General features: G+C 41.4%; 1 protein-coding gene across 1 annotated transcript; it reads left to right on the top strand.

The window, feature by feature from the left end:
* Positions 1-989: 989 nt before the first annotated feature.
* On the top strand, positions 990-14,058 carry pbrm1l (polybromo 1, like). The gene is made up of 30 exons (XM_041945170.1): positions 990-1,095; positions 1,432-1,606; positions 1,874-1,971; positions 2,175-2,322; positions 2,424-2,573; positions 2,720-2,836; positions 2,927-2,995; positions 3,114-3,212; positions 3,310-3,395; positions 3,525-3,616; positions 3,703-3,919; positions 4,095-4,236; positions 4,414-4,499; positions 4,670-4,949; positions 5,072-5,177; positions 5,573-6,212; positions 7,013-7,233; positions 7,313-7,498; positions 7,717-7,874; positions 7,978-8,217; positions 8,786-8,931; positions 9,057-9,214; positions 9,889-10,072; positions 10,173-10,380; positions 10,508-10,706; positions 10,786-10,941; positions 12,041-12,202; positions 12,584-12,648; positions 12,965-13,169; positions 13,631-14,058. Exons 2-30 carry the CDS (start codon positions 1,466-1,468, stop codon positions 13,792-13,794), a joined length of 4,923 nt encoding a protein of 1,640 aa, XP_041801104.1. The 5' UTR covers positions 990-1,095; positions 1,432-1,465; the 3' UTR covers positions 13,795-14,058.
* The last annotated feature ends 43 nt before the right edge of the window (positions 14,059-14,101 follow it).

Here is a 14,101-nt window from a genome sequence, read left to right as displayed (position 1 = left end):
GTCTCCTCTGCCCCATCTAAACCATCTAACCAGCATCCAACTCTCCAGTAATGAATCCAAATGAATCACTTGAACTTATCTGAAAAATGGTGGACGTCTCTGTTGAGGTGTGGGCATACTGCTGAAGACTTGTTCACCTGTTTTAGGCAGACTACCAAAGGCAGTGAACACTCAGTGACTTTGATCGTACTCCTCTATAACATGTGCATTTCAGCCAAGTTATATGTGAATAAGCATGTTTTTACATAAGACTGGAACTCATCTTGACTATCCACAATTCAGATGTGACCCGTGTTAACTGAACATGTTGCAGTGACTAATCTGCATGCACAGACACTCCAAGTAACACAGTTGTTTGATCATTGCTTTTGGACTATGGTCAAATCCATGATTTGCTCCACTTAGCAGAAGTGAGGTGAGTGAGGTGAGACTATGAGGTATAACCTTTTGAGCATTTAAGCCAACATTTAAAGAGTTTTAACTATTAGCAGTTCCAGTTACCTGAAGTTTTTATTTGTTCACTTCTGAAATGATAGATTCATTTGACTTACTGATCTGATCTGTTTTGTTTAACTGCTTGTTTTTTAGGCCCATATAAACCTTGTCTCATCCTAGGTTGTTGATCTCCTCACTACTTACACTGGTATTTGTAGGTTTTTATTATTGTTACTACGCCACTTGTAAAACCTGCCTCAGCAAACGTACACTGCTGTATAAAAATTAGTACTCTTGCAGGCTTGTATGCCTATCAATATTACAAAAATAATAATAATAAACTTTAATTATGAATGACTTTTCGAAACAGCTGCTTTACTGGGTTGAACCAGGTGTAAAACAAACTAAAATAAAACATTTATTAATATTGTTTATTGTCTGGGCGGCGTGGTAAGCGCTTTCTATTAAGATTCTATTCTATTGCGTTACTATTCCTATACTAAAGGGGGCAGCACTACCTCGGGTGGCGCTTTCCTCATCTACACAAAATCACAATACAACCTCAACTTCCGGGCAGGAGTTTTCAAACAACACTAGCTAGCCAGCTAGCCGTTAAACATTTTTGCTCAGGGAACTACGGCAAACTTTGCTGAAATTTGGGTGAGATTTGTTTTCGAAAGTCAGTTTATTTTTGTGTTTATTTATCCCAGCGTGTGTGCGTTTTCTGTCGACTTAGCTATAAATATTTAGCTTGGCTGTGTTGGTAGGAAAGCGGCAAGACAGCTAGGACAACATGCTAACAGCCGCTCGTCTGTTTGCTTTGTTTCATACAACCAAACGGAGCTAAAGCTAACCGCTTGAGTTTGCTCTTGAATCAGTGTTAGCCTTGCTGTGAATGGCGCGATGGGCGACCTAGATCCCCTTTAAGTTAAGTTAATAGCGTGTTAATCGGACCCAAATCCACATCAAGTTTTAACCTCTTTTTTGTTTTTGTAGCTAGCAGGCTAGCTTGTTGTTCAACCAACCAGCGATGTCAGCGAGCTCCAAGAGGAGAAGAGCCACCTCGCCCTCCAGCAGTGTTAGTGGAGGGGGTGACCTCGATGAAACCTCCTCCACTCCTGGAAGTGGCAGAAAAAGAAGAAGAGTCTCCAATGTTCCTCCTGTTGATACGGTAACGTGTATGCTTTATTTGAATCGGCATTATTTTATTGTAGTCCTCTTAATTGTATTCTTTCTAATCTTTCTTATCTTTCTTATTATCTTGTTTCTAACATAGGGTTTGCAATGCAAATTTCATTGACATGTCATGCACAATGACAATAAAGAATCTTGAATCTTGAGTGTGTATGTTTTTAACTAGTTATTATGTTATGTGTGTGCATTAGTAAACACTTAAACAGATATTAGGAATTCGATTAACGTTTCGTGTTTTTTCCAGATTGCTGTATGCCATGAGCTGTTCAATGCTGTCAGGGACCACAAGGATGAACAAGGGAGGCAACTTTGTGAAGTTTTCCTAAGGGTACCAAAGAGAAGGTATTGCAAGATAAAGGCCAGAGTAAATATTAAAATTGGCAATAATATGTTGGTGGACCTGTCCAAGATACCTCTAGTAGAACATTATATAATGTGCATGCCATACTGAGATTTGACAGTGACTGGTGGGTGCGTTTTGCTGGGCATCTCATTCAGACATAAGGAGATTACAGTGATGTCTGATCTCTTTTGTTCTTTTTCAGGAATCAGCCTGACTATTATGAAGTGGTGTCCCAACCAATTGATATGACAAAAATTCAGTATAAACTAAAATCAGAAGATTACACAGATGTGGAGCATCTTACTGCAGACTTTCAGCTCATGTTCAACAATGCCAAATCATTCTACAAGGTAGGGAGAAAAAAGTACTGATTCAGTATTTATTGTTATTTAAGTTTGGTTTTCATGTTCCCATGATAATTCCATATTCATTTTCATGTTCAACAATTCAGAGTGACAGTGAGGAGTATCAAGCTGCATGCAGGTTGTGGCAGGTATATTTGCAAACAAGGACTGAGTTTGTGCAACCCGGGGATGGAGATGAGGATGATGAAGATGGTGATGATATGATGGATAATCCAGGAATGTCAACTGAGGATGAGGTAAGATCTTGTTGAAATGTATTGTTGAGGTGCCTTCCATGCTTGCATGATTGTCACTTATGTGTGTAACATTGTTTTAAAAAAGCTTAGTGTCTTTTTACCTTTTTACCGACAAGAGAACCAATGTATACATGTTTATCTTTTAGACCTCTACCGGCAGTTTAAAGGAGGTGTTGGAGCAACTCTTGGAGGCTGTGGTGTCACATGCTGATCCCTCAGGGCGTCTGGTCAGTGAGCTGTTCCAGAAATTGCCTTCCAAAGTGGTAAGTCCTTGAAGAGTTTTTGGTCTTCAAATAGTGCCTTCGGAATTTTTGCACATTTCTGACATTTCCTGGCCTGTCTGTCTTTCCTAGCATTACCCAGACTACTATGCCATTATAAAGGAGCCAATAGATCTGAGAACGATCGCTCAAAGAATACAGGTAGTCACTTGACTTGCTAACCGAATGCTTTGTTGTGCAGTTATCTTTTTGAAGTTAACTGATTTCAAAACTTCATAATTTTTAATTATACAAGCTCTAATTTGATTTATTTTCATAGATTGGATACTACAAAAGTGTCAATGCTATGGCTAAGGACATTGACCTGATGGCCAAAAATGCCAAAACATACAATGAACCAGGATCTCAGGTTTTCAAGGTTACCTTCTTTTCTTATTTATTTTTATTTATTTATTCATCTATTTTTTGTAAGATGTACCTTCTCAAATGTTAACAGTTGTTTTCTTGTTGTATAGGATGCCAACACCATAAAGAAAGTCTTCATCCAGCGGAAGACTGAACTCGAACACGCTGAACCCACTAAATCTAGTCTTCGCATCAGGTATTAAATGGCAGTTTTTAGTGGATTATTTTTGTCTCAAATGCTGTCAGCAAATTACTCCCTGTCAGAAAACAGATTCTTTCAAGGTCTACATGGTGAATGTTTTATGTCTTTACTGTTACTATTCAGAAATCGCAGGTCTGGCCAGGGGGATCGACTCTCTGGCGTCAGCGTAGCTCTTCAATATGGCTCAGAGAGTGAGGATGACCCTGTGCTCTCTGGTAAGTATCAACCCTTTAGGCAGCAGAGAAGTTCACCTTGTTTTTGTGTTGATAAAAATAACTATTTGCCTTGCGAATGTTTGCAGGGTCTGTGTGCTATGATGAGGGAGAGTCAGAGGCTGAGAGTCAGAGCTCTAGTATGGAAATGAGCAACCCTATCTTCCAGCTGTATGAAGCTGTGAGGGGTGCCAGGAACAACCAGGGCCAGGTCTTCTCCGAGCCATTCCAGCACCTGCCCTCCCGCAGGGAATATCCCGACTATTATCAGCAGATCAAACAGCCCATTGCTTTGCAGCAGATCAGGTAAGGAATGCTCAATCGGTAGATTCAGTTGGTTTTTTGTCAAGAGGCAGAATGGCAAGTTAAATAGTTAGTGATACATTTTATTGGTTGACATTTTGTAATGACACCCTCTGGTGTGGTAGATTGACAGTTTCTAAGAGAAATTCAAGTCCTTGATGATCTGTTTATGTTCAAGGGCAAAGATGAAGAATGGCGAGTATGAAAGTGTGGAACAGATGGATGCTGACCTCACTCTGATGTTTGAGAATGCAAAGCGTTACAACATGCCTAACTCAAGCATTTACAAACGGGCCTTTAGGCTTCAGCAGATTATGCAGGTAAGGACATCTCCATCCTTTTTATGACAGTATATGCTGCAAAATGTTAGACATGCTAGAAGAAATTAGCTGTAATTTGAGAACCAATCATGAAGCATCTTACAGAAATGGCCCTATTTTAGAGTGTAGTTGTCCACTGAGGTATCCACAAGTCAGCTGATCCATCTGTTTGTATAGGCGAAAAAGAGGGAACTTCTGAGGAGAGATGACGAGGATGGAGACAGCATTCTGTCGTCTGATGCAGGGAGCATCAAGAGGAAAAGGTACCCTTGTTTTCCCTAAATTGTGCTTTGTATCTATTGCTATTTCTCTTAAACATGAAGAATCTGTCATTTGCTTGCTAGCAACACAACAAAATACATAATTCCTGAATCCTTGTGTGGTGTTTCAGTGTTGCCATCCAAACTCATTCATATTCTACTTTCTTTTTAAGCCACAAAAAAAATGTCAAAAAGAACCGAATGAAAGCCTTATACGCTGCAGTGACTGAGGCTAGGGAGGCAGGCACCAATCGCCGTCTTTGTGATCTGTTTATGGTCAAACCATCCAAGAAGGACTACCCTGACTATTATAAAGTGATCCTTGAACCGATGGACCTAAAGACCATTGAACACAACATTCGCAATGAGCGCTATGCCACAGAGGAAGCTCTGATGGGCGACATGAAGTTGATGTTCCGTAATGCCCGGCATTACAATGAGGAGGGATCTCAGGTAGGCAGTGCATGCAGTGTAAAATGTGCAATGTTAGCCTTTGCTATTACAGAATGCAAAACAGTCTTGCCTTGGCTCATATTCTTCTGATGCTACCAATTTTTTTGTGGGACTTAACATAGGTGTATAATGATGCTGATATTCTGGAGAAGATACTTAAGGACAAACGCAAGGAGTTGGGACCACCGCCTGAGGAGGATGATGTGGGATCTCCCAAACTGAAACCAAGTAAGTTTTTTACCATAACCATGTTTTTGCGTGTTTTATTCCGTTTATTAAAAATCAGATACTTTTCACATTACTGCTTCTAAAATGTACCACAACGCAATTAATTTTTCTAACATTTGAAGTAGCAGTAATGTTTCATTTATTTCATTACAGTATAAAAGAAATGATTTATTTGTTGATCCAGTGATCATTGCTCTAGCACCAGCATCCACCCAAACTTTGCCTTTCCCTATTTGCTATTCACCTAGTAAAAGGGCAACTGAGGAAATAATGGCTGGCTGAGTGATTAATTAGGTCTTTGCAGATGTCTGAACTCTGTTGGGTCTTTTCATGTTCCTGTTGGTGCCCATTTTTCTTGGCTTTGATTCTAAAATGTATATACTTTTTTAATCTAGGAAAGAGTGCTGTTTCTCCAAAGAAGTCCAAATACCTCACCCCTCTCCAGCAGAGGTTAAATGAACTTTACGATGCTGTGCGAAACTTCACTGACCGTCGAGGTCGGCGCCTAAGCACAATCTTCCTCCGCCTGCCATCTCGTGCCGAGTTACCTGACTACTATGCCACTATCAAGAAACCCATCGACATGGAGCGCCTGCGAAGCCATATGGCGGCCAGCCGTTACCAAGACGTTGAAGCCCTGGTGGAGGACTTTGCTCTCATGTTCAACAACGCCTGCATGTATAATGAGCCAGAGTCTCTGATCTATCGAGACGCTCTAGTGTTGCACCGTGTGCTGCTGGAGACACGCAAGCAGCAGGAGGGAGGAGAGGACTCTGGACCTCCTGCTGTGGGACCTCTGGTTCGAGAGCTGATCAGGAACCTCTTTGTGTCCGTGCTGGGCCACCAGGATGAAGAGGGCCGATGCTACAGTGACTCACTGGCTGAGATTCCTGCTGTGGATCCCGCCGCCCCCGAGAAACCACCGCTTAACTTTGATGTCATCAGGATGAATGTGGACCGTGGGCGTTACAGGAGACTGGATGTCTTCCAGGAGCACATGTTCGAAGTGCTGGAGAAGGCAAGGAGGCTGAACAGGTATATCATCTTATTTTTAACAGGCTGCATTGTGGTTGTCTGAAGCTATATCAGTAAAAATAAAGTACTACAAGTGTACGATAATTTTATCTCGCATTGAAATGGCAAATAGAAAAGAAATTTCATGTACTTGGGCTATTGACCTTTTACACTGGATGATATTGGCATTTTTTGACATAAAAAAACTAATTTTGATCCTTGAAACATTTTCTGTGAGGGACAAACTATATAAATATAAATAATTTGCTCTTTTCAGTTCACTTAGGAGAACTCTTAATCCAATTGTCTGCTGACTTTTACATTTAAACTAAATAGTCTTTCATAGTTTTTCTCCTACAATTTCAATCAATAGGAAATAAAATAATAAAATCTAATGAAAAGATTATGACATGTGCCATTTTCTGACTGTCCCAGATACATATACATTCTTTAAAAGAATTATGGTTCACCTACTTTTTGACTTTAATTATATACACATAATACACACATAATTTGGATTATATGATGTGTTATTGTGATGCCCAGTGGGTGGGTTGGGTCCAGATATAGGAATCAGCACGTAACACATTTCACAAGCAGTATGAAATAATCTAAAACATTTAATGCATAATTATTTAATTTGTAATAAACTGTCTTGCAGACCAACACTCTGCTTCCGCAGCTAGAACTTTGTGATATTCTTTATTATCTATTTAATGCATCCTAAATCTGAGGTTGCTTTACAAAAACCAAACGGCTGAAACAGACAACTGAAGTGTTTGCAAAAGTGTCTATATAATGTCTTTTGTTTGCATTTGCAGGACTGACTCAGAGATATTTGAGGATGCAGTGGAACTACAACAGTTTTTCATTAAGATCAGGGACGAGCTATGCAAGAATGGAGAGATTCTGCTGTCGTCTTCACTCAACTACACGTTAAAACACCTGCACAGCGACGTGGAGCAGGAAAAGAGGGAGAAGATTCCCAAAGAGATTGAGGAGGACAAGCAAAAGACGGAGGAAGAGGAGGAGGAGAACAAAGGTATGTGAACTTTTGGCATGATGCACAGAAATGTTGCTGTGGTGTAAATTTCACATCATCATATATTTCTCACCTAAAGAAGGCGGGAAAGCCGAGAACCTGCCAGGAGATGCCTGGCAGTCGGAGGCAGAGCGAGTGTACAGTCAGGACTGCAGCTTTGAAAACAGCACCTACCATGTGGGGGACTTTGTCTATGTGCAGCCATCAGAGCCGAACCTGAAGCCACACATCGTCTGTATTGAACGTCTGTGGGAAGATGAAGCAGGTGACACACTCATCAGTTTTTTGCAACTTAAAAAAAATCAATTGGCCACTATTCATATATGTGTGTTCAATACAGTGCCATACAGTCATAAACAGCAAGTGTTGTACCTTTAAAAATCAATTCGTATAGATAATGGTTTGTTTTGTATTTTAATTTCAAATTTATTTATTTTTTGTATCAGATATTAAATATGTGCTTGTCTCGGCTTGTGTTTGAAGGTGAGAAGTGGCTCTATGGCTGCTGGTTCTACAGACCAAGTGAGACCTTCCACCTGGCAACACGCAAGTTTCTGGAAAAGGAGGTCTTCAAGAGCGACTACTATAATAAAGTGTCTATCAGCAAAGTTCTGGGAAAATGTGTAGTCATGTTTGTGAAGGTGAGACAACTTAGAGAAACTGAAAGACACAGAGAAAATAGTTTTATCTAATTTTGCACAAGGATCTGTTTAACTAATTGTGGGTTTTTGCTGGTTTCTATAGGATTATTTCAAAATGCAGCCTGAGGGCTTTGGAGCCGAGGATGTGTACATCTGTGAATCCCGCTACACTGCCAGGACCAAGTCGTTCAAGAAGATCAAGATATGGGCCATGCCTGTGAGCTCTGTGAAGTTGGTGCCTCGGGAGGTGCCGCTACCTGTTGTCCGCGTTGCTTCCATGTTTGCCAAACCTGACCAGGACAAACTTACAATTTCATATACGGATGGCAGTTTTGTGGACAAGGTGAGGGACACTGTATTTTCTAGAGTTTGAACTTGGCAGTTCATAATTTTTTTGTATAATTTTCATTTTTTTTCTTACCAACCCAGAGATAAATTAGATCATGTCCTTAACGAGAGACAATTTGCTCTAAATAAATCCTTATAGATTCTCTGAGCTGCATATGATCCTGTGCGCCTCTTTTTCATTGAACTTTTATGAGAACTGGGTCACTGTAAGAACAAATAAAAGGACACAACAAAGACAAATTATAGGTACAGATAATATCAGAGTTTAGTTCTGACCTAGCTTTGGCCTAATCCCAAAAGGCCTCCAGAATCAGGACACAAGCCCTCTAGTCAAATTCAGTGTAAAGGATAAGGCTGGAGTCCAGCTCTAAATGAGAAAGTAAATTGTCGGCAAGCAAGGCCTCGACTACAGGGGATTCATTAAGTCACAGAGTGGTAGCAGGCATGTCTTGACAAGGATTAGCTGGGTAACAGAGGGGTGGTTAGTTCCAAGTACGAAAGTTTGTTTGCCACAATATAAACAAACACCTGAGTCCTCCTTGTGTGCATATTTATTCATTTAGGAGAGAGAGGATGTCCCTATGGAGATGAGCGGAGCTGAGCCCGGCTGTCATCACTATGAACAGTTGCGCTACAACAAAATGTGGTTTAAAGTGGGAGACTGTGTTTACATCCAATCACATGGTCTGTCAAAGCCCCGGGTTGCCAGGTGGGTGAGAGTATTTTGCTGTATTGTGTAAGAAGGTCTACTATTTAAATTGAGTCTGAGGTGACATTGGTGCTGCATTGTTATTGCTGACTATTGTTAACATGGCTCCCTTGGCTGGGCTGCAGGATAGAGAAGCTGTGGGTGCAGAATGGAACTACTTTCTTCTTTGGACCCATTTTTATTCATCCTGAAGAAACGGAGCACGAACCCACAAAGATGTTCTACAAGAGAGAAGTGTTTCTGAGCCATCTGGAGGAGACCTTACCCATGACATGTGTCATAGGTACTGCTTTGTGAACTTCCTAGAACTCACCCTTCATTTAATGCACATAAAGGAATAGTTATACCGTTGTGGGAAATCAGCTTATTAGATTTCTGGCAGCGAGTTAGATAACAAGATTCATACTGCTCTCATAGCTGTCCGTTATATATATATAAAGCTACAGCCAGCCGCCAGTTGGCTTGGCTTGGCACAAAGACTGGAGAAAAAATGGCAAAATGGCTTGCCAGGTTCTGTCCAGCTGGGACATAATCCACCTACCAGCACCTCTAAAGCTCACTAATTAACATGTTATACCTCGTTTGTCTGTTCTGTACAAAAACCAAAGTGTTGAAATGACACTTTAGCATTTAACGTGTACAACTATTTCTTGGCTTTGACCATTATCGTCCTAGAGTTGTAGCTGGTTGCCCGGCAGCTATTCAGTGCCAAGAAATAGCCTGGCATAACCCCCTCTTGTAAAACTGTTGTTCATACAGTTACAGTAACTCCTCGCTTGAAAGCAAATAATAATTATATTTCCTTGATGTCAAACTACTCCTCTCCCTTGCCATGTTTTTAATTGACATGGACACAGTTATGCATTTTACCTGTGAGGCCTTGTGCCCTTGTTCTGCTGAGTTACTCTTTAACAATCTTGTTAACAAGCAAGTTGTGTGTCTCTGTCTGCTCTCCAGGCAAATGTATGGTGTCCTCCTTTAAGGACTACCTGTCATGCAGACCTACTGAGGTGTCAGAAGAGGATGTCCTGCTGTGCGAGAGCCGCTACATTGACACAGAAAAGCAGATGAAAAAGTTCAAGGGTCTGAAACGCTTCTCCTACTCTTCCAAAGTGGTGGAGGATGAGATTTTTTATTTCAGGTTGGTCAGTCAAGCAGAGCACCGATTCTGGTTCAGCCATGCAATTTCTGGCCCAGTCTGAATTTTTGTTTGTGTTCTCTTGCACTGATACCCGATGAAGGAAATTGATGGTGCCACAGAAGGAAGCATCACCCTTTTTGGACAAGAAGATAGATGAGCTTGAAGTTAAACTGGCAGATATGGAGGATGCAGATGATGATATGGAAGATATGGACGACGAGGAGGAGGCTCCAGAGACGCCTTCTATGCCTCAGATGCAAACTCCACTGGCAAGCGATATGGACATCATGCCATACACACCTTCTCAGGTACCCATACACCTACAAAGGCCTTAACCCAAGAAGCCCAAGTCTTATGTCCAAAGGCTTCACACCTCTGATACTGATTAACACACAACCTCTTTGTTTTCTATCTTGTGCCCTTTTTTTTCCCAAGTCCACTCCTAAGGTGAAGGGCTTATCAAAGAAAGAAGGGGCCAAGAGGAAGATGAACATGAGTGGCTATATCTTGTTCAGCAGTGAAATGCGAGCAGTGATCAAAGCTCGACACCCGGACTTCTCCTTTGGGGAGCTGAGTCGGCTCGTGGGCACTGAGTGGAGGAACCTGGAGGGTCCCAAGAAAGCAGAGTATGAAGGTGAGGAGAAGCAATTTGTTGGCGCGAAAGTTGCCTGGTGTGATCTGAAGTAAAGATAAAAACGATTTGTTTGTTTCAGAACGTGCAGCCAAAATAGTGGAGCAACAAGAACGTGAGAGACCACCTCAGAAGCAAGCGTCCCCTAGAGCAGGTACCCCCGTAGGGGCACTGATGGGGGTGGTGCCTTCGCCTAGCACTATGGGAATGATAAACCAGACCATGTCACCTGTGTCAGGTAACCCCTCTCAGGGGCAGCACGAGTGTTTGACAACAAGACAGCAGGGAAATGAGGCTGGACTGTTAAAAACCTTAATCCTCTAACGTATTTATCTCAAAACTACATTCTTAAAGCAACATTTTTCTTCTTTTGCTGCTGTTTCACATTGTTTTATGTTTATAGTTTTTATCATCACTAGCTTCATTTGTGAAATTGCATGACATTGCATGATTGACTTTTAACCATGAATAACTTTTTTTACATTTCATTTAACGTTTGTGTTTGTTTTTTGCCTGCTAACATTCTCAGACCCATTTGTATTGTCTGCCTCTTTCACACATGGAACCTTTAACGCCACCAGCAGCTGGCAGTGGTTTTCACTATCCACATGATAGACATTCAGTGTCAGGTCTCCTATCATCTTACATAGCCGTCGTGGCTGGATTCATTATGTGTTCGGGTTGTCTTTCCATTCCATCCTACTGAACGTGATATCTCAGGATCGCCTTGAGGGAATTTTGGTGGTCACCTTGCAAAACATGGTTTTGCCCACAACTTAAAATTTAATGTGTTAATTATGGCAAAATTTCACTCCAATGCCTAAAAGGATAAAATTATGAAGTGATCACTTTTTATATCCAAAAGGTCAAAGATCAACTTCCTTGTGACATCATGATGTTCCCCAAAACCACTTTTCTAGCCATTATTCAAAACCATAACAGAAGAGGAGATGCCCCTCATGGCATGAATAAACGTGCCTTCATGACTGTTACGTTTCCAACATAGACTATTCTGGAGAATACCCATTTTGAAAAGTCGACTGCAGAATACAGCTATTCTGTATTTTCAGGGTCTACCCAAATCACTCTTTTACAGTGTAATATATATGGTTAGCTCAGCAGCTATTTTAGGTATTTTGATATTTTTAGACATCTAACTTGTCCAGAAAAAACAGACAATTGGCTCAGACACCAAAAATTGCCAGAGCACTTATGGCTTAAGGTACATGTGTGAAAGGGGCCACTGTGTGCAGTAGTAGTGCATGTTATTTTAGAGTCAGCTGCATGTCACTTATGCATGGATATGTTGTTGTCCTCTCCTCGCCCTCTTCCCCAAGGCATGATGGGAGCTTACGGCCCACCTTACATGCCCATGCAGGGGCCCCATGAGGGCTTGTTGAGTGTGGCCACAATGCCAACTCACCCTGCAGGGGGGCCCCACCTGCCTCCTCACCATCTCCAGCAAGGTATGCCTGGGTACCCTGGCATGCTTCATCAGGGTAAGGGCCACTGTCCTAGCCACACCTGCTCAGTCACATCCAGTCGTGTCTCTCCTGCTGGAGGGGTTTACCTGGTCCACAGGCTGCACAGCCTGATATACTCACAGAGCAGGCAAAGCTCTCTGGTCTCCGAGACTCTCTCGCAAATTGTACTCACATGCCACACCTAAAATATACAGCATCCACATCCACATACACGTTCACAGATATAATGCATGCGAAAACAAAGCAAACAACTAACATTCAACTGATATTAAAAAACTAACATTTCCATAAGTCACTGACTATAAAACATTGTTATAGATCTTAACATAAAGCAAACCAGCATGAGTTTCACCACAGTTATAAAATGCACAGAAACAACATATTGTTATTTAACAGGTATGATGGGCACTGGAATGAATGGCATGGCAGGAAGTCCTGCACCAGGAAACTTTATGCAACAGGTGAGCCCTGTCTCAGAAAATACTCCTGAGTTTGCATACTCTTCAACTTCATGTTAAATTCTGGTTATTGATATTGATAATCATTTTGCTCCCTGCATGATTTATCATTACTGGTATTCTGCTTCAGTCATCAGCCACTGTTTGCACTAATGGAGTCTTATAAAATGGGGTCAAAATGCATAAATTAGAAAACAAACCCCTCGTGGCCTGTGTATATAGCATACATGTTTATTATATATAACCTGTTATATTTATACTTCAGCATTCCCCATATTGTCCACATGCTAAAAAATCTATTGTCATTGTTCGATTTTAGCCTGGGATGTTCAGCCCAGGACCGCATGCTCCTCCACCATATCCCGGACAGGGACAACCCTCACACCTGCAGCCCACCACTCCCATGTTTGTGGCTCCACCACCAAAGACCCAGAGGGTGCTCCACTCAGAGGCCTACTTGAAGTACATTGAGGGCTTGAATGCAGAGTCTAGCACCGTCAGCAAGTGGGACCAAACGCTCAAAGGTGGTGTTCCTTAGCTCGTCTTTTCAGTCGGGGCTTGTGTGTGTACAAGTGTTCTTGTGGACACAATATTGACAGTACAGAAACTTGAATTATACCACAGATTTGCCCCACATGATCGGATTTACTATCTAATGTCTCAGTCATTCATCACATTGGAGCCTCTTCTTAAGCCAAAACAGGTGTGATGTAGCAATGTTTGCTGTTACTTACTGTTGTTTGAATCAAGAACAGCAAAGGAGAGAAGCAGTTTTGTCGAAGTATAAGATATAGTATACAGATATATATCTGGAAAGCACTGCATTGTTTTTCTTATTAGCGAAAATCACAATTTTCATTACACATTAATCAGCTCAAGTGCCTCTTTGTTTTTGTGAACTTTAACAAAGAGAGAAACACACACAAAAATAATCATTATTTACCTTTGAAGTACTTTAATCAAAAATCCTGTGTTTCGATTACAGCTCAAAGGCGCGATGCTCACCTGACCAAAGAGCAGGAGAGCCGGCTGCCAGCTCACTGGCTGAAGAGCAAAGGAGCCCACACCACCATGGCGGATGCACTGTGGCGCCTGCGTGACCTGATGCTAAGAGACTCTCTGAACCTCTGTCAGGGACACAACCTGTAGCCTGTTGGACACTAACCACTATAACCAGCTCACTCACTGCTCTTATCCTCAAGCTATGGAGTTTAGGAAGGATCATAGGCCATAGAAGCAATATTTTTTAGTGGTTCACAATCATGAATTTTATATTTATTAGCTAATATGATGTGCTTGATAGTTATTTGTGTGTGCATTGTCATTTTTTTTACAGACTGGATTAATTATGCTGCAAACCCAGTGTTTTTTGGAGTTATTGACCTACCAAAATAAAATTCACAATATCCTGTTTATACTTTGTTTGTTTTTAACTTGGATTCGTTCCCACCAAGCG

This window comes from Chelmon rostratus, chromosome 2 (genome assembly GCF_017976325.1).
Source record: "Chelmon rostratus isolate fCheRos1 chromosome 2, fCheRos1.pri, whole genome shotgun sequence".
Classification (NCBI taxonomy): domain Eukaryota; kingdom Metazoa; phylum Chordata; class Actinopteri; order Chaetodontiformes; family Chaetodontidae; genus Chelmon; species Chelmon rostratus.
This window is presented reverse-complemented; position numbering and strand designations above follow the sequence as displayed.